The sequence below is a fragment of the Lepidochelys kempii genome, chromosome 2 (assembly GCF_965140285.1).
Source record: "Lepidochelys kempii isolate rLepKem1 chromosome 2, rLepKem1.hap1, whole genome shotgun sequence".
Taxonomy (NCBI): Eukaryota; Metazoa; Chordata; order Testudines; family Cheloniidae; genus Lepidochelys; species Lepidochelys kempii.
Genome location: NC_136381.1, coordinates 113,937,361 through 113,956,608, shown reverse-complemented (window position 1 = coordinate 113,956,608; position 19,248 = coordinate 113,937,361). Strand labels below are relative to the sequence as shown.

Genomic DNA, 19,248 nt, shown 5'->3' with positions numbered 1-19,248 from the left:
AATGCAAATAGCTTTGTAATAAGTTTTCTTTAGGTTCTTAATCGAGTCCTGACTTTTTGGTCATGTCTCCTAGGAAAAACAGAATTCTCTTTAATAAGACTTTAACAGCTGCTTGCTGCTGCTGTTTGGGATTAACTGCTTCATGGTTGAAAATGTCTCCAGTAATACCAGTTGACCAAATAAGATGTCATGATACAACTTAACATGGTGCTGCACCATCTGACACGTTCTAACATGTTGTTGCATGGGCTGGCACGGTGCTACATCATCTAACGCTGTCCCGAAAGTCTGACACACTTTTGTGAAGTCTGGCGCAGTGACGCTGTGTTTGGCACAATGCTGCATGGCTCCACTGTCGTGCTGGACAGCCTGTTTATTATGTTAACACGACTTTATCTGACAGGGCACTGCCAAGCCCAGTGTGGCCCTGGGCACTCTGGCACGATGTCACTTTTGCAGGGTAGGGATGGTGGGGGCAGTGTGGCTGGGCTGGGGGAGAGGGAATCCTGGCTGGCTGGGTGTTTTTTTTTTTTAAATCTTAGCCTGGGTGCGTATCTAGTTTCACTTCTGTCCCTTCCCACCAGCCTGCGAGGAAACCCCCTCAGTGACCCCTCCCCCTCCCATGCAGACAGGGAAGAGGGCGGGACCGGGAGACCCGATGACGTCACTGGACCGGGCCGCTTCCTGCAATAGAAAGTGAGAGAAGGTAACCCCCCCCCCCATTCCCTTCCCTCCCCCCCGGACTCGGAGCCGCCGCCGCCGCCGCGCGCCTCCCCTCGCGCTGCCCAGCTGCTGCCCCCAGCCAGCCCCGTGAGTGATCGGCCGGGGAGCCCCCAATGGCTGCGCCGCCAGCGGCCCGCCCGGCCCCGCTGGCCTGAGCTTCCCGCTCCCCAGGGGGACCCGCCTACCCGCTGCCCCCTTCGCACAGCCCGGCCCCAGGGACGCCTCCCCCTGCAGCCCGGCCCGCTGGCCCCTGCCCGGAACATGAGCGGCTCTGCCCAGCCCGCCCCGTGCAGGGAGCATCCCCCGCTGCTGCCTGCGCGCCGGGGCGGGACTAGTGTCAGACAGACAGACAGACAGACATCGCCCAGCGGGGGCTCCCTGCTGGGGCCTGGGTGGGTGGGTGCGGGCGGCGTCAGCGCTGCTGGGGCGGTGGGTGTTTGGGCGGGCCGGCCGGGGCTGTTTCGGGGCGGCACGGTGGAGGCGGGGGCCGGGGCTGGGGCTGTTTCGGGGGCCCCGGGGCGGCACGGATACTGGAGCGGTGGGTGTTTGGGCGGGGGTCTCGGGGAGGGTGTTGGGGGCTGTGCGGATGCTGGAGCGGTGGGAGCTTGGCGGGGCTGAGGGGGGGTCTGGGGCGGTACAGATGCTGGAGCGGTGGGGGCTAGGGGGGCGGCACAGATGGGCGGGCGGGGGGCGTTTTGCACGGCTGCTCAGGCAGGGGAGGGAGCCAGCCCCGGGTTATGTTTGTCCGAGGTTGTCAAGTGAAGGAGGCTCCCAGGCGCCGTGTTTCCTAGCGGCTGCCTCCGCCGCTGGTGCCCCCTTACACCGGAGCCGCCGCCATCAGCCGCGGCAGCCAGCAGGGCCGGCTCCAGCCGCCCCCCGGAGCAGGCCGGCAGTGGGGGGCACAGTCCGGCGCTGCTGTGAAGCGCCAGAGCGGGTCCCATGCGCCCGGCGCGGCCCGGGGAGCCGCCCCCTCCGCCCGTCCGAGCCCCGTGCGAGCCGCGGCGGCGCCCAGACACGCCACGGTAGGGCGATCGGGGCGGGCGGGAGGCAGGGACCAGCAGGCCCGGCTCCAGCTGCCGTCTTCCCCCACCCCCATCTCCCTGCCGGGGGGCTGCGGTTTGTGCGAAACCCGCCTTTACTCCTCTTCCAGCCGCGTGTGTTTGTTTCCCAGCCGGGCTCTGTGAGTGTGTGTGTGTGTGTGTGTGAGAGAGAGGGAGAGGAGCCCGCAGGCAGGCTTTGCTGGGTTGTAGCAGGGGGTAGGCAGGCATCCCGGTGATTCCCCCGCTCCCAGGCCTTCCCAGCTATTCCCCACCCCCAAAGCCTCTTCCCCGGGTCGGTCCCGGTTTGCGGTGGCTCTCCCCCTTCCTGGCATGTGGATGGATGTGTGCAGCGCTTTGTTCGGTGCAGCGTTGCAGAGGGGTTTTCCCAGGCTCCTCCCTCTTTATTCATTCATGTTTTTCCCCTTTGCAACTTGTGTTTGCACTTCTCATCATTTCGTGCTTCTCTCGCTCTCTGCATTTTTTAATCTTTATTATTATTATTTATTTAAATCCTTGCCTCTAACGTAGTTTGCTGGTGATTATGATATGGCCAAGTTTTTAGGGCAGATAACTGAGGAGGAAAAAGATTTCAGATTTCTTTAGTTTTTAAAAGATTTCTACCTGTACCTTTGCTACTGCCTGATTTTCCCCTCTCTTCCCCCCCCCCCCCAGCCAAAAAATCTTATTATTTTATTGCTGGTGGAAAACTAACCTATGGAGTTTTAAATATTATGTAACATGTCACTTGTGTTGCAACTAAACACTAGGAAATGTTCTAAGAAGCCCTGTTCAAATATATGTCAACATTTTGAAACTTACTTGGATGCTTAACTTTAAGCACTTAAGTGGTATACCTTTTCCAAAGGTGCCAGGTGATTACCCATAGCTCTCACTGGAGTTTATTATTATCATCAGGATTCAGAGATGCTCAGCACCTTTTAAAATTTGGCTACTGATGTAGGTGCCTAACTTCAGTCAACAAAGCTTGAACATTTTGATGATAAATGCTAAATTTCATTTATGATGTATTCATAATTATACCAAACATATTTTAAAGGATGACCAACTTAAACATCACACTACTGCATGGGATTTTATTTACATAATAATTTATTATTACAACTAAAAGAAATTTGTGAAAAAAACCTATTTTCCAGTTTTCATTTGTGTAGTCAGTTCTCTTTTTTGTTTGAGTCTTTCACACAACAACAGATAAGAGAAAAACATTTAAAATTAATAGCAATGTGTCATTGTAAATACAAAACAACCTGTAAGCTTCAGGAGTAGGTGTAGTAACCGAAACATATACACTTTATTATTGACTTAAATTATTTCAGGTTTATGATGTCCTTTTATAAACAAAGAATTGGAAACAAAATACTATATCTTTGTTGCACCTTGAAGATAAGGTGTGTGAGGATGGTCTTTATCTCCCTTTTCCCTGTCAAGCAGTTTCACTTGCTACCTAGTCCAATTAAAGGCTCAATGTCAAGTAATTAAAAAATCCTTACCTGTGTTGTTAGTACTGTAGACTTTACATTTTAAAATTAACTCTATATTTATATGGATTACTTTTTCATTCTGTTTAGCTTGGATAGTGGAAATGTACAGGTCAATTTCAATAAGCAGTTCTCATACATGAGCAGGATCCTGCAGTTTTAGGGTTGTAAACACTGCAGAGAGATTTAAATCCAAGCAAAATACTGTTTAAATAGAAATAAAAAAATCATGAGAACATTTCTGTGTATTAAGCTTTGAGGAACTGGGGGGTTCTAGCTCTTGTGATTAAAATACTTATTTGCGTCCCTTCAAATATATGGAAAACCGAGTTGTGGAATATTAGAAGAGTGTCACTTCACCTTGGTCTATTTCAGATATTGGCCTTACACTTAGACCCTGATGTTGCAGTTTCTTTGGTGTGGGTGGACAGCTACCCCCATCTAGAGCTCTATTGATTGGCTTCAGGGTGGTTCAGGAGTCTATCCGCATGCAAGATTGGGGCCTGATTTTGTTTTCAATGTTATAAAGAAATGTTGCAATGAAATCACCAGCAAAATTTCTCCTGACTTTGTCACAACTGCAGAGTCCTACAGATACCTAGTGTCATGGAGGGGAAGGAGTGGGAAGTATATATGAGAGGATCTCTAGTACAACATATTTCTGTTCACTTCCTTTCATCATGGGTCAAGATCTCAAAGCCTGAGGCTGAGTATTTTTGTGGGGAAAAGTGCATGTTTTTGGAAGTTAGAGAAGAAACTGGTAAATGGTATGAGCAGTGTTTTATTTCTTAGTCTGTCAGTGACATCCTTTGTAACCCTGGAAGTCTGTTTGTGCTAACAATAGCGATAAAAGACAGTTTGAGTTTCTTGGAATGAAAGATGCTATACAGGTACAAAGGATTATTATCTATGCTTTATTAATTTGTGTAGCAGCTTTAGGGTAAAAAGGGTAGAGAAGATATGTTTTCATATTAATATTATATGTCTCTCTTAAAAAAACAAACACCTTTTTTCTCCCTCTCTTTTTAGCACATGGATTAATTGACCCCTTTGGCAGATTTATGGAGCTGCCTTTCCTCTGCTTGCTCTACTTGCTATACTGGGGAGGAGAAAGTGGCCTCTGATTAAAGCAAAATGCCTCGGACAAAACAGATACATCCCAGAAATCTGAGAGGTAAGAAGCTCATACCTAAGAAAGCAAAATCTCCAGGAAACTTGGGAACAATTTAAAATGGAAAATTAAAGGAACACACAACTTGAAAACCAAAGTTTCTGTCTGAAAAATATTTTACACACTAGTGTTAGATGTAATGTCTAAGATTACTGTAATAGAGACAATTTTGAGAGAGGTTGGGGGGCACTTTTTCCATTCTTGTAGTTTGTTTATTTTGTGCATGGACAGCACGTGGCTGTTCTACAGATTGCAGAAGTGCCCAACATAGACTAGGAACTTTGCAAACACAGAGGAAGATGTGGTTTCTTGCTGCAGAGAGTGTACAGTCAAAGGCCATGTCTACACTTACAAGCTTATAGAGGCACAGCTGTACTGATACAGCTGTGCTCGTGTAGCTGTGTTATGCTGACTGACATAATAAAACTAGCGGTGCTAGTTATGTCAGTGGGAGGGTGTCTCCCTCTGATATAGTGCTGTGCATGCTAGCATTATCATCAGAGTTTCTAGTCTTCCTTACAGTTAAGTGAGTCTTTCATTAAAAAGCAAAGAACTCGTAGAAGGAAAATCTTGGTATAGAGTAAGCCCAAATTTTGTAAAATGATTTTTTACAAGCGTTCCTTAGCACGTATCGTTATAGTTAAAATTGCTTAGAGAGGCTATAAACTATATATATATATATATATATATATATATATATATACATACACACACACACACATTTATTATCATCTTAGGTTATAGAAATGAAGGAATTTTAAAAATCAGTTTACTTTTCATTATTTATGTTGTTTCCATCTCTCATCTTAAATAATGAAGCAAATTTAGTCAGTTTCACTTCTGTTTGGTCAGTTTCACTTTTCAGGTTTAGTGTTGCTTTATCACTGTTTGCAAGCACTGCAGGAAATCTCTGCTTAAAATAGTTGTTTTCACTGGAATTTTGTAAAGTAGAAATATTTACATATTTTAATTTTAGAGACTGTTTACAGTGTCTCTTTTAATGAATAGAACTTCTAAATGAATCAGACATATGTATGATGTAATAAGTTATAGCAGTTGGTTCAATTAATGATTAGATCTGCCAAAAGAGGAAATGTATGGATTCTAAGATGAAACTCAATGAATATTTTCAATTTCAATAAAAGCATAATTTATTAACAGTATAAGATTAGGAAATCTTTACTGTATTTTAGGGAGGGCATCATGTACTTTGTTTGGTAGGTAGATTGTCAGCATCTTAAAATCACTTGTAGCAATATCATCTTTATCATCTCTCCCCACTCCTAATGAATGGACTTTCCTGACTTCTCCCTTCCCTATTGCAAGTGTTATGTACTCAGCTTCTGAAGTTCAAGCAATCTGAATGCTTTTACTTCCTTCAGAGCTCCTTACAGGAGTCACTATTAAACATCCTGTAACACGATCTGTTTCCAAATGTGCTATGTCTGTTGCACTTACATCCCGGGCCACTCTGGAGAGTGAGCAACCATGACCAAGAATTTAACATTTCTATTGCCTCTTAGAGACTTGAAAATAATCTCCTTTTTGGTTAATACTATACTTTTCATAGCATGGGATAAAGTTTAAAATCGTTGTTTTAATATGTTCTTGTGTTTTAAAAGTTGTTTGATTATTGCATGGTTTGAGAGAATGAAATAGCATCTGTTGATATTAAATCCAGAGATAAGATATCCAGTGAAATATGGCTTTTTCTTCAGGTGAGGTGAATTTCATTTTCTCAGGGTTTTAAGTAAAGACATTTGACTATCACTTGCAGACTAGATGTGTCCCTAAAGCATTCTTTAATTTTATGGGCTTTGAGGTGGTTGGTTTTTTTGTTGCCTTTTCACTGTATTTATATAGTGCTGTACTAATCTGACTTTTACAGAGGGAAGAAAATTTAGCAAGAAGACAGGACGTTGGAAACATTATTTCACAAATAATTATGTGAGAATAAGATCATCTTGTCACTTGCTTTCATGATTATACAATACTGACATAGGGGTTTTTATGTCAAACGGGTAAATGAGCATTAAATTGGAACAGTCTCAGTGGAACACATTGCATATACCTGCTTTGTATCATTTTGTTTCCCAGCATTAATCTTCTCATTTCTTTATGGCTGTGTTGAATATATCCTAATGTGATGTAAATTTTTTAGTGACATATTGAGTGTTTTGGCCAAAGGTCTCAAAGATATTTTCAAACCTAGGCTCTTGACTGTTTAACTTGAAGGTGTTAACTCCAGCATTGGCGATGATTGACAAAAGTCTGAGACAAGTTGTATGTTCTCAGGTCTCAGAGTAACAGGATAATTATACTACCAAAACTATTCAGTAGTTCCAAACATAAAGTCCAAAGGCATGCCCAGGTTAAAGCAATGACAGATTGTGCTACCCATAGGTTAAACTAGAGTAACGTTTCATAAACAGAAGTTCTCTGCACTTTTCTAGTTAGTGCTTTTTTTTTTCAGGCATTTCTGTACTTTTCTAGCCTTATAAGTAATCTGATGGGATATCATGTCTCTAACTAAGAAACATCAGCACGTTTTAAAAAAACAAGAAGAAAACACATTGTTATCTCCAATAGCTAGGCACAAAGACTAAAATCATTAGGTGTTATAGTTCAGTTCCTAAACATCTTGGAGGTTACATTTTCTTACCTATTCCTTCCTTTTCATCTTTTGAATACTATTCATGTCTTATTTAATACAACAGAATTATAAAGGGGAGAATTGACCGGTGAAGGGAGCACTCTATGCAGCTACTCTGTCTATTTTCATGGGACAGGCCAGATTAGCCAGTTGTTCCACAAATATAACTAACATTTCTCACTAATCTATTCCCCGAAGTGTAATTACATTAGAGACTCACTTTTAGCAGGGTTGATTACATTTGGTATTTGTTGTCAAATGGCTGTGCGGATATAGAGCAAAACACTCACTCTCATGCTTTTGCTTTCTTGGATATTTATTGAAGGTCACAGTAGTGAGGTATTTGTAATTAAAGCTGGTTGTTTATTATTTGTATTCTGGTAGTGCCTAAGAGTGCCGTCACTGACTAGGGCCCCATTGCACTAGAAGCTGTATAAACACGGAACAAAAAGATGGTAGCGCACAATTTGGTTCCAAAAATATGGGCCAGCTTCTTTAAAATTATATTTTAAGAGTATGAATTTTAGTTATTGCTTGTATTTTCCCTTTACCATCAAATATTTTCTACTTGAAGCAGATGAGTGTTCTGTCTCTAAAGCTTAACAGCCCTGTTAGGCTTTTAACATTTTGTGTCTGCTAAAGAAGTCTGAGCATAATGTCAAACTAAGTTATGTTCTACTGTAATCTAAACAGTGAACAGAAGTTGATTGGAAAGCTGGATATGTTATGGTTCTTCCACTGACTTCAATGGAGTTGAACAAGTGTTCTGTTAAGTAATGAAAGTAGAGGGTTCTTTCAGTATGGTTAAAATTAGAAACTATTTTTCAGTAATGAAAGGTGCCAGTGTAGATTGAAGATTAACAGGTTGATCTTTCTTACCAGTATTTTGGCACACATTTCGATATAGCTTGTAAATCAGCTGCTGTGCCAGGCTTACAAAGCATGACTAAGAGTAGGTTTGAATCAAGTGCCTAACACTTTAAAAAAAATAAAAAAATAAAAATCGGATTCTGTATTTTAGTTTTTCAGCTTAAAAAAACTAAGAATAATGTTGACATGCTTTTTACTTCTGTTACTACTGCACAAATAGTGCTTTGTTTACAGGCATTTCTGAGGTGTCATTACTGTGGTGCTGGTACGTCTCAAAAATTAATGATTTAAGCCTGTACAGTGTACCTGTGAATATCAGAGATAGGGGAACATTAACTTGTCTGTCAAGTCAAAGAAAACTGAGGCACGGAGAGGATAAATGACTTGTCCAAAGTCACATAGCATGTCTATGGCAAAGCCAGAAATAGAACTGTCAATTTCTGGACTTCAGGTTGTGCTTTGCCAGAAGATTTCACATTATTATAGAAGTGCCCATTGAGTTGAGGCTTCTGTATAGCACATACTTTGTTTTGTGTAGTTTTTTTGTACAAATTATTCCAAAAATCTTTACAGAACTAGGGAGGAAAAATGGTCTTGTGGTTAATGGTCTGGCCTGAGACTTAAAAAATCGGTGTTCAGTCTCATGGTCTATCGGAGACCTGGGAAAATTATTTAATCTCTCTAAGTCTTAATTTCTCATCTGTAACGTGACAGTAATGATACTTCATTTTCCCCTACACTTTTGTCTGTCTTGTCTATTTAGATTATACGATACTTGGGGGGGAAAGACTGTCTTGTACTATCTGTAAATACAGCACCTAACGGTGAGGCCAATCTTGAGCGAGTCCTCTAAGTGCTACTTCAACACGAACAATATGTTCTATGTAATTACATACAAAAACACTGTTAGTAGAACGTTACTGTTGTGAAATACTGAAAAGTTAAGAAATGCCAATTAATTCCCCTTGTGCACATGCATTATGATACAGTCTTTAAATATGTGATCACATAATTTTTTCCTCCGTGCACAGGATTGACTGTGCTTATGAAACGAACCAGAGTTGTGTAGTGAAAGAGACTGTGGTCTGTAGGACCCCTGCCTCATTTGTTGCAGAAGCTGGAAGTTGTGTATCATATGATGCAGAGGATTGCAGGAAGAGAGAGGATGCTCTCATGGTAAGGCAGTTGAATGCTGCCCTGGGGAATTGGATTCTATCACTGCTTCTGCCACATAATTTCTATGTGATGCTGGGCAAATCTCTTTAAAACAAACTTTTCACAATAGGCCACTAATTATGTGTTCCTCATTTATTAAAATAACTCAGCTGAGACACATGGGTCAAAGTGCTGAGCTCTCACAATTGCAGCTGTTCAATTAGACCTGTGATTTGAACATGATGTGGTAAAAATGGTCTGAAAAATCAGGTCCTAGATATCTCAAATTGTCAAAAGTGTCGTCTAGTTTTGGGTAGACAGTCTCTTAATCACTGTGCCTCAGTTCCCCATTTATAAAATGGAGATAACAATATCACTTCGCCTCACAGGGCTGTTGTGAGGATAAATTAATTCGTTTGTGAAGCACTCAGATACTACAGGGAGAGCACTATGGAAAAGTTGATGAGGAAACGAATAATTTTGTGTTCTGTTCAGGATGTACTGTAAACCAGGCCTGGAGCCACATTTTGTATGATAAAGATTAAAAGAAATATTTAATAACTATCCAGTCCGTGAGTATTGTCCATCCTGTGCTCTGAATGAGGCAGGGATTCTGTGGATAAAATAGTATGTGATCATGTATTTAAAGAATGCATGTGCAACCTTAATTCTGACACTTTCTAACTTGTGAGTGCTAGACGATGCAACCTTAGCATTCTTTTAATGTAATTTTTATATAATTTCCTAGGTTTTTGAAAAAGCAAAATTGAACCACATTGACCCTCACATACATAAGTCATTAATAGGGTTGGGACCTCTAGAACTACAGCACAGAAGCTTCTATCACATGAATTAATTGAGTAACTGGTAGCGCTAGTAGGTTGCTATCCTCTGTGTGGACAAGCCACTAGAGGTGGATGAGTCACACTTTTGTCAGTGGACTCTGCAGCTCTTTGTTCTCAGCAGAGGAGTGTTGAAATGTGGGAATCCTAGTTCAATTCCAGGTTCTGGAGAGGAGTGTACTCTATAATTTGTATTTCCATCCCCCTCACTGGGTTTCTGTCCCTGTTCCTCTTCCTCCATTCCTTCATATACACCCTGGCTTTGGGACCCTCCCACCTTGCAGGGTCCCAGAGCCTGGGCTCTAGCCCGAGCCCTAATGTCTACACTACACTTTTATAGCCCCACAGCCTGAGTTAGTGGACATAGGCTAGCCGCATGTATTTTATTGCATTGTAGATATACCCTGTGTTTGTTAAGCCTTTGAGCCCAAGAAAACTTTGGCTTGCATTTTGTGACAGTTCAGTAAGCTTTTATGTGAAAGTTTAAAGAAAAAAGTCTTTTTGCTGACTGAATAAAGATGCTTTTTTACACTCAGTGCTCAAAATAGCTTCTGTTTTTGCATCTAATCCATATATGAGATAATTGCTTTGGTATTCTGCAGAAAAAGTTATTTTGAAAAGTAGCCACTACTTATGTGTAGCCATCAGGATTTATAATGAACTATCCAGTAGGCTAAAATAGCTGTAGTGCAAATATCTAGTTGGAAACTTATTTAGAATTTTATGAGGGAGTGTGTAGTGAACATCCTTATGAACAGTAGTTAAGATTTTTGGTTTCAGCTCTTTCCTAGTGGATTTTTTCTTTAGAAAAACAAAAACGAATATGTAATTCTGAAAACAGTGACACGTGAAGGTGAGGAAATGTATAGACTCAGTATATGTTCAGGCCACTGTTATTACAGAGGGCTTCTGTCACGGTTCCTCCCCCACTCTGAACTCTAGGGTACAGATGTGGGGACCTGCATGAAAAACCTCCTAAGCTTATCTTTACCAGCTTAGGTCAAAACTTCCCCAAGGTACAAAATATTACACCTTGGACTGGCCGCTACCACCACCAAACTAATACTGGTTACTGGGGAAGAGCTGTTTGGACGCGTCCTTCCCCCCAAAATACTTCCCAAAACCTTGCACCCCACTTCCTGGACAAGGTTTGGTAAAAAGCCTCACCAATTTGCCTAGGTGACTACAGACCCAGACCCTTGGATCTTAAGAATAATGAACAATCCTCCCAACACTTGCACCCCCCCTTTCCTGGGAAATGTTGGATAAAAAGCCTCACCAATTTGCATAGGTGACCACAGACCCAAACCCTTGGATCTGAGAACAATGAAAAAGCATTCAGTGTTTTACAAGAAGACTTTTAATAAAAAATAGAAGTAAATAGAAATAAAGAAATCCCCCCTGTAAAATCAGGATGGTAGATATCTTACAGGGTAATTAGATTCAAAAACATAGAGAACCCCTCTAGGCAAAACCTTAAGTTACAAAAAAGATACACAGACAGAAATAGTTATTCTATTCAGCACAATTCTTTTCTCAGCCATTTAAAGAAATCATAATCTAACACATACCTAGCTAGATTACTTACTAAAAGTTCTAAGACTCCATTCCTGGTCTATCCCCGGCCAAGACGACTACAGACAGACCCAGACCCTTTGTTTCTCTCCCTCCTCCCAGCTTTTGAAAGTATCTTGTCTCCTCATTGGTCATTTTGGTCAGGTGCCAGCGAGGTTACCTTTAGCTTCTTAACCCTTTACAGGTGAGAGGAGCTTTCCCCTGGCCAGGAGGGATTTCAAAGGGGTTTACCCTTCCCTTTATATTTATGACAGCTTCTGTGGTATTTAAGCCCAGCAGATGTGTTAGGTATGTAGCTGCCTTTTTAAAACAAACTTGTGACTTGTCTACATCTAGCTCAGTCTTTGATAACATTCATTTTTTCTTAATGTGCACCTTGCTGAATGATGAGTACTTTACATGCATCATCTTTTAAAACATAATTTAAATAACACTTATGCTGAGAGCAGAATTGTTGGCTTTTTTCCAATAATGATAGGCAAAATACTGCTTTAGGTAATGGGAAGCAATAACATTTTACATGATGTATTGCCCTACTTAAACAGATGCATACATGCAAATGCAGTCACCTGTCTGTTAGCGAGCAGTTGGTGGCTGACACCCAGCACACTGCACAGTAGCTGTGGGAAAATGAAAACCACTTTGGTCAAACTGTCATCCCTTTTTGAACGCTTCCCCATAGCCCACTCTTACCCGCACAATTGCATTTATTCAAGAGGCTGTGGAATTGAATCTTTTTTTTTTTTTTTTTTTTAATCCCAGGTTTATTTTATGGGATAAAATTGAGAGTCCAGAGGAGAGCAACAAAAATGATAAAAAGTTTAGAAAACCTGACCTATGAGGAAATTTTTAAAAAATAAACTGGTCATGTTTAGTCTTCAGAAAAGAAGACTGAGTGGGGACCTGGTACAGTCTTCAAATACATTAAGGGCTGTTGTAAAGAGGACTGTGGTCAGTTGTTCATGTCCATTGAAAGTAGGACAAGAAGTAATGAGCTTAATCTGCAGTAAGGAAGACTTAGCTTAGATACTAGAAAAAACTTTCTAACTAGGGGGAAGGTAAGCTCTGTGGAAGCTTCCAGGGGAGATTGTAGAATCCCCATAACTAGAGATATTTAAGAACAGGTTAGACAAACTTCTGTCAGGGATGGTCTTGGTTTACTTGGTCCTGCGTCAGTGCAAGGGGCTGCATTTGCTGACTTCCTGATATCCCTTCCAGCCCTACATTTCTATGATTACTTCTTCAGTACAGTAATCTTCATTTGAGACTCTCTTGATGTTCAAATAACTCGATTTCCTATTGTGCAAAAATGTTGTATTTGTGCTTCTAAATGTTAAGGGGAATTTCCAGAGTTGTAAATTTTCCAAGAGCTTGTTTTTACTTGACTTACTGATGTAGAAATGGGGGTGAACTAGTTAGCAGGATTTCTGATTCAGTAGTGGCTCTGTGAGGTGGCTTTTTTTTTTTTTTAAATGAAGTCTCTGTACGGTAGTTGTAAATAGTGGAAATCAAGATTTAGTGCACTACAACAGACCTATAAACTACAGTCTAAAGCACTGAAGAAGATAAACAGGGCAGGGTGTAGTATTTTTCTCTCTTTTTCATTCCTTAAGTGCAGTAACATTCAGAGTGTTTACATTTCATAAAATAAATTGGTCAAATGTTTGGAATCTGCTGTGACGCATTTGTGGAGGAAGTGGGGAAACTCTTGTTTTGTAGAATCTGATGCATCTGAAGGAGTCGGTTGTTTTACCCACAAAATCTTATGCACAAATAAATCTGTACATTTGTTAGTCTTTAAGGTGCCACCGGACCCCTTGTTGTTTTTGTGGATACAGACTAACATGGTTACCCCTCCGATTCTTGTTTAGTAGGGCAGGAGACACAGTTTGTCTTATAAGTACATTTAAACATTATTCTTAAAATTTCTTTGAAGTAGTTCAGTGTATAAACTGACTGAGTCAGCACTTCTTGTGCAAGTCGGTAACAGACTAAAAGAAATGTTTTTATAATGATACACAGGGTCATGAAAACTACTTTTTTTAAATGTTAAACTCAAGAGTCCTGTTTACCTGAATATGACCAGCAAAACCAAATCCTTTGGAGTTTGAATTTCTAAGTAATGACTGGATTTGGTGACCCCTGGATTTAACAGGTTACCCTCACTTATTGTTTGTTACCATGAGAAGAGATGAATAGAAGTTTTACAGAAGTGATTTGTAGTTTAAACAGCTGCTGAATTTTAGTTTTTGTTAAATAAAGAGCCCTATATATTTAAAAGAATAGGACCGTATTATACTGCCCTCTCTTACATGGCCCAATGGAGAGATGACGGTCTGAAATTGTATGACAACAGATTTGGAGCAGCAGTGCTGTGGTATGATCTCATGACATCATGTTGCCTAGTTGTTGGTAACTACAACTGTGTGTGAGATGCATTCAGTTACCTATGAAATAGGTGGGTTAGGTCCTGCCAGGGAAGAAGTCATGGAATGTCCAGTCTGAACAGCATGTTCCCTTTGATTATTGGCATAACTTGAAGGTGTGGGAAGTAGCATAATAAATCTCAGCATTAGCTTGTCTTAACCAGTGAGCCTTGTCAACCCAGAGGGGAGGTCTTATGCTTGCCTTGAATTCTAGAGATGCCTTTGACAGGGGCAAAGTAGTGTGCAGAGCAAAGAAATATAAATATATATATATAAAACCAGAAATAGCATGGTACTTACAATGTCACTTTCTATGAATTTTTGGCTTGTATGTCGTTTTTAGGCTATACCCCTACCTATTCAACATCACTGGTGGCCCTGCTGAGTGTAAAGGAGTATATGTCTTAATAGCAAAATGCAGAGTTTAAAACTTTTATCCCTTCTGCAAGATTTTCGACAGAAGGAGAACTTCTGGCCCATGACTATCAAACACAATGATGTTTACACATTATAGTGTTTTTAAAAATCCTGAAGATTTTGTTTTGTTAATATAATGAAAATATTGCATTTTGTGATGTGCCGAAAATGTAATTCCTGAGACATCTTGTTAAGAAGCACAGTTAAATACATGTATTGTAACCAGGGTGGATAAAAGTCAATGATTTTTTTAAAAAGTCAAAAAAATCTGATTTTTTAAATTTAAATTGGATTTTTTTTGATAAAATACTTTTTGAGGGAAAAAACTATCTAAAGATAGTTTTAATTAAGATATATTATAGTTCAAAGATATTTCATCATGGAATAGGGATTATAAATTCTAATTCTATAGTATGAGACAATATATTCATGTGGCGTGGGCCAAGGGACGTACTGGCCACTGCTTCCCACAGCCCCCATTGGCTGGGCACAGCGAACCGAGGCCAGTGGGAGCTGCGATCGGCCAAACCTGCGGACGCGACTAGCAAACAAGTTAGCCGGGCCCGCCAGGGGTTTTCCCCAAACAAGTGGCGTCCCAAGTTTGGGAAACACTGATGTAATGTTTAAGAAAAGTTTTGTAAATGAGTTCCAATAGTTCATGGATTAGGGACCCAATCTTATGGAGTTCCAGGGCCTTCTGTATAGTCTAGCAGATCCCATCAGAGATGCTTAGTTTTGCAATTTTCAAACTGTGAATTTGTGTCTCCAGAGATAACATGCTTGTTAACAGCAAAAATGTTTTAAATAAATAATATATAGAGGTGAGAAATAACAGACCTCAATCCTATTGTACCTCTGCAAATTTGTGTACATAGTCAGTCCCTTACCTCTCTCTAAAAGTGCGAAGTTTCAAAAAGTTCAATGAATAGAAGATTGTTGGGGAATAGATCTGCACAAGGAGAAAAAGTCTGGAGATAAATGTGAGAAGGGAGGGACAGGCAGTAGAAACAAAAGTGAAACTGTTTGAGCAGCATATTCCAGAAGTCTTGAAGTATTTCTGAGTGTAGCCTTCATGGATTTGAGATCTGCCATGCCATTCTCTCACTAGAAGGGAAAACCTATAATGGCAGCACACCGTAAAAAAGACCCAATTTGGGTCTCATCTGTCTTTGAGTTGTGACGAATATGTATCAAGGTTGTAAGAACCAAAAAGAATGCACTTTTATGTAGAAATCCATGCTTAAATCTAGTCTTCCCGACTAGTGATTTAAATCGTGATTTAAATCAATTTGATCAAATCCACCCTGATTGGAACAGTACAGTTTTGTTTACTCTGAGAAAATATTCAGCCTCTTCAGTAAAAGACCACAAGAGGTAGAACAAGACCCAGGGATAGTTGATATCTCTAAAATACCTTACCAGAGTGTTTTTATAACTTTCTAATAAGATGTTGTCATTACTATATCATGGGCTGTCTGAGGTTTCCTTAAGTATTACATAGAATCATTACTTAGATGTTGCTTCTGGGAGAAATAATCTCTCTATGAATGGATATCTTTTTTTTTTTCCCCCTCCCTATGATGCTCTTCTATTACCTAGTTTAACTAGAAATCATCTGAATTGCTTTTTCTTGTTTTTCCTTTCTTTGTCATCTCTGGTGTAATGCCTTTGCTAATCAAATCTTAAATTGGTTTTAGAAAAGTATGCATATATTGTGCTTTTATTTAATTGTATCTAGTACCTGTCCAGCTACACATTTCAAATGCTATTGTCCATATATTCTTTCTTGCCTCCTTCCTGTAAGAAGATTAAGGTTAAGACATGACCTGAAGCCGTGATGTAACTTGGAGATATATAATAGGCTTTTTTTTTTACCATTTTCTGAGTGCATCATAGATTTCATTTTCCTCAGACTTCTGAATTAAAATTTATTGCTCATTATGTGGGCACACAGATGTTCAGGTTCCTAAACTGATGTTTCAGATAAGCATCACAGTTGAATTTGAGCATGTTCATTATTAAGGTAACACAAATAATACAGTAACGCCTAAGAGCCCTAATATGATGCTGTCCATATACCATTATGCTAGGTGCTGTACAAACACAGAACAAAAAGAGAATGCCTGCCCACAAGAGATTGTTGTCTAAATGATTACCATTTTAACTGTTAAATCCAGATCTGCTTCCCTATTAAAAGTTGAATATTCTGTCTTTTGAGGGCTTGTAGTTGTTTGTAAGTACCTGAGTGTGCTCAGAAACTCCAAGATATGTTTGTCAACTTGTGCAATTTATTCTTTTTGTGTTGGGTCTGTGATTCTTTCAGTTGGCTAACTGAATTTTTTTCAGTTACACATTAATTAATTAAAGAGTTTCATAGTAATAAGGTGACTTTTCCGTAGCCATATTTGAAGTGTTTGCCGAAGGGTCTTGTATCCTCATAAATATGCACATTAGTACACAAATCGACCTGTGTACTCTGGTCCCAGAACTCCCACTGATGTCAATGGGAGGTTTGCACAGAGATCAAAGCCTTTTATCTAGTTAACTGTACGTGTAATTGTTTTTTCAGTATTCTTTCAGTATTACCGCTTTCTGTATCTGGTTTTGAGGAAAGCATATTCCCATTTAGGACCACTGCTATTTTTGCCTTTTGTTTCTTTTTCTTCCCTATCCTCCTCCTCTCTCTGTTTCTCTTCCCTATATGTCTCTTCCTTTTCCTTTCATTTTTCTGCACGAGCTCCCAGTTCCCTCTCTCCTATAGCCCTCACTCTTGCCCCTTTCCCATTCCGTCTCTTAAAATGCTCAACAATGATATTAGTGTCAACATTAGGCTTCAGAATTGATATTCAGTGGGATTAATATAGTGAGTAAGGTGGGGTTTTTTTTGCAGACTTAGGAAGAGAGCACTGTATCAATTTACAGTCTGTTCACATTTGGAAATTTTCCAATAAGAATGGCCATACTGGGTCAGACTGATGGTCCATCTAGCTCAGTTATCCTGTCTTCCAACAGTGGCCAATGCCAGTCGCGTCAGAAGGAATGAACAGAACAAGCAATCATCAAATGATCCATCCTCTGTCGTCCACTCCCAGCTTCTGGCAAACAGAGGCCACAAGGGGTAGATTAACTTTTTTCTTTATGAAAGCTTAGATTGAACAGAATCTACATATGTATATGAACACATCAGACTTGCAGGATGAGTGTTTGGCACTGCTGATCCAGTTGGTATTTAATGGAGAGCACTATGGATTTTCCAATTTAACTTGCTATAGTGCATAGAAAACTTAGTAGACTAAATCTCTGTGATGTATCCTCTTTATTTACATATTTTACATTTTTATTAGTTATATTTGTTTACTTTGCCACAGAAAGTAATACTTAACTTTCCCAGTAAATGTGTCTATTAAAAGAATTTTTTCAAAAAAAAGGAATAAGCCATGAATAATAATGCTTACAAAATATTTGGAGATCATAGGACAAATAACCAACCAGTCAATAACCACCACAGTGGCTAATGAATTGTTCAGGAAGTTTGGGGGGGGGGGGGGAGTGAAATTTATAATACACTCAAAGTGGTAACAAGTAATTGATTATTATTTCCTGTCTCTACAAACTTGATGTACTCCGAGGAAGAAGAGTGAATGTATATATGGTAGCATTTAAAATGTCTGCACAGATACACAGAGGAATGTTCTTAATATTTGATTGGAAATGTAGGCTTAAAATGAGTTGAGTGTAGGAATAAAGCATTTTTTTTAAAGTTGTGCAAAAAGAGTGGTACTTTCCCCTTTTATTATAAAATATTTTAAATCTAATAGTTTTCAATTTGTATGTTTTGTGTCTGTGCTTCAATACTGACTAGCTTTTCCTGGCTCATTAGGAATAGCCTCCTATTGGAAGTCCTTTCTGGGACACTTACAGAAGTAGACCTCTTATAGGAGAGCTCGTGTCCATTAGTTTTGGGTGACCTGCATTTCTTAGAGCCTCCATGTTTGCCACATATTTATGAGTTAATGATTATGAATTTTAGGACCTGTTACAGAATGAAACCAGGCATATTCAATATTTGGTATTGTGCCCAGACATTAAAAAGCTTGTAAACTTGTAAAAGTTTTTTTTTTTTTTTTTTAACCTCCTGCCACCCCCCAATGTGAACAGAGAATTAAACTTTGGGCAGCATGATTGATAATGAGTAATAATTTAGTAACGCTCTTGCCTTCTGCAGCCTTGTAATGTTTTAGTTTACAGATTTTAGTAACTATAAAATGATATTTAAAAATCCCTGGATACAGGGTGGATCCTGATAAGTTAATGTTTTATTGGCAGAATATAAGAAATCAAAAAGGAGATGTAGTGATAAATGTTCTCCAGAGCTGAGTTCTGGTTAACCACTTATATCTGCTGTACTGTTTTAAAAAAAAGGATGGAGGAAAAGGAAAGGGATGAAGAAGAAAAATTGTGCCTCTTTACTACCTGAGCTAAGAGAAGGGTTAAGCTAGATGCAGTCATGTACTTGTATCTGCGTGTTAGTAGGAGTCCTGTTTCTCACAAATGCTGATGTAAATGTCTCTTGAGCCAGTACTAGAACTAATCAGCTTTTTCTCCATTAGGCTTTAAAAACAGTTTTGGCAACAGTAACTAAGACAACATGTTTAAAGGAGAACCTCTATTAAATGGAAAGACGCCTGTAGGCATATTTGACTAGTTACATCTGTATTCTGTCTTTAAATGTTGATGCATTGAATAGCTGCTTATATAACGTTAAAAATACGAGGATGCCACAGAATTTGTTTTAAAGCTGGAGATAAATTTCCTTCAAGTACCAAAGGCAATAAATAGTGGAGGAAAATATATTGGGATTCTTCCTCCAAATCTTA

At 39.9% G+C, this 19,248-nt stretch overlaps 1 protein-coding gene across 17 annotated transcripts in view; it reads left to right on the top strand.

Annotated features, from left to right (window-relative positions):
* HIVEP1 (HIVEP zinc finger 1) overlaps positions 1-19,248 on the top strand; it is a 187,235-nt gene that overhangs the window by 575 nt on the left and 167,412 nt on the right. For 10 of the 17 annotated variants that reach the window (XM_078851621.1, XM_078851617.1, XM_078851616.1 and 7 more), the window contains exons 2-3: positions 585-696; positions 4,292-4,436. In XM_078851621.1, the coding sequence (XP_078707747.1) occupies positions 4,397-4,436 (40 nt within the window). In that variant the 5' untranslated portion in view covers positions 585-696; positions 4,292-4,396. The other 7 variants (XM_078851609.1, XM_078851611.1, XM_078851613.1 and 4 more) reach the window with 7 other exon arrangements.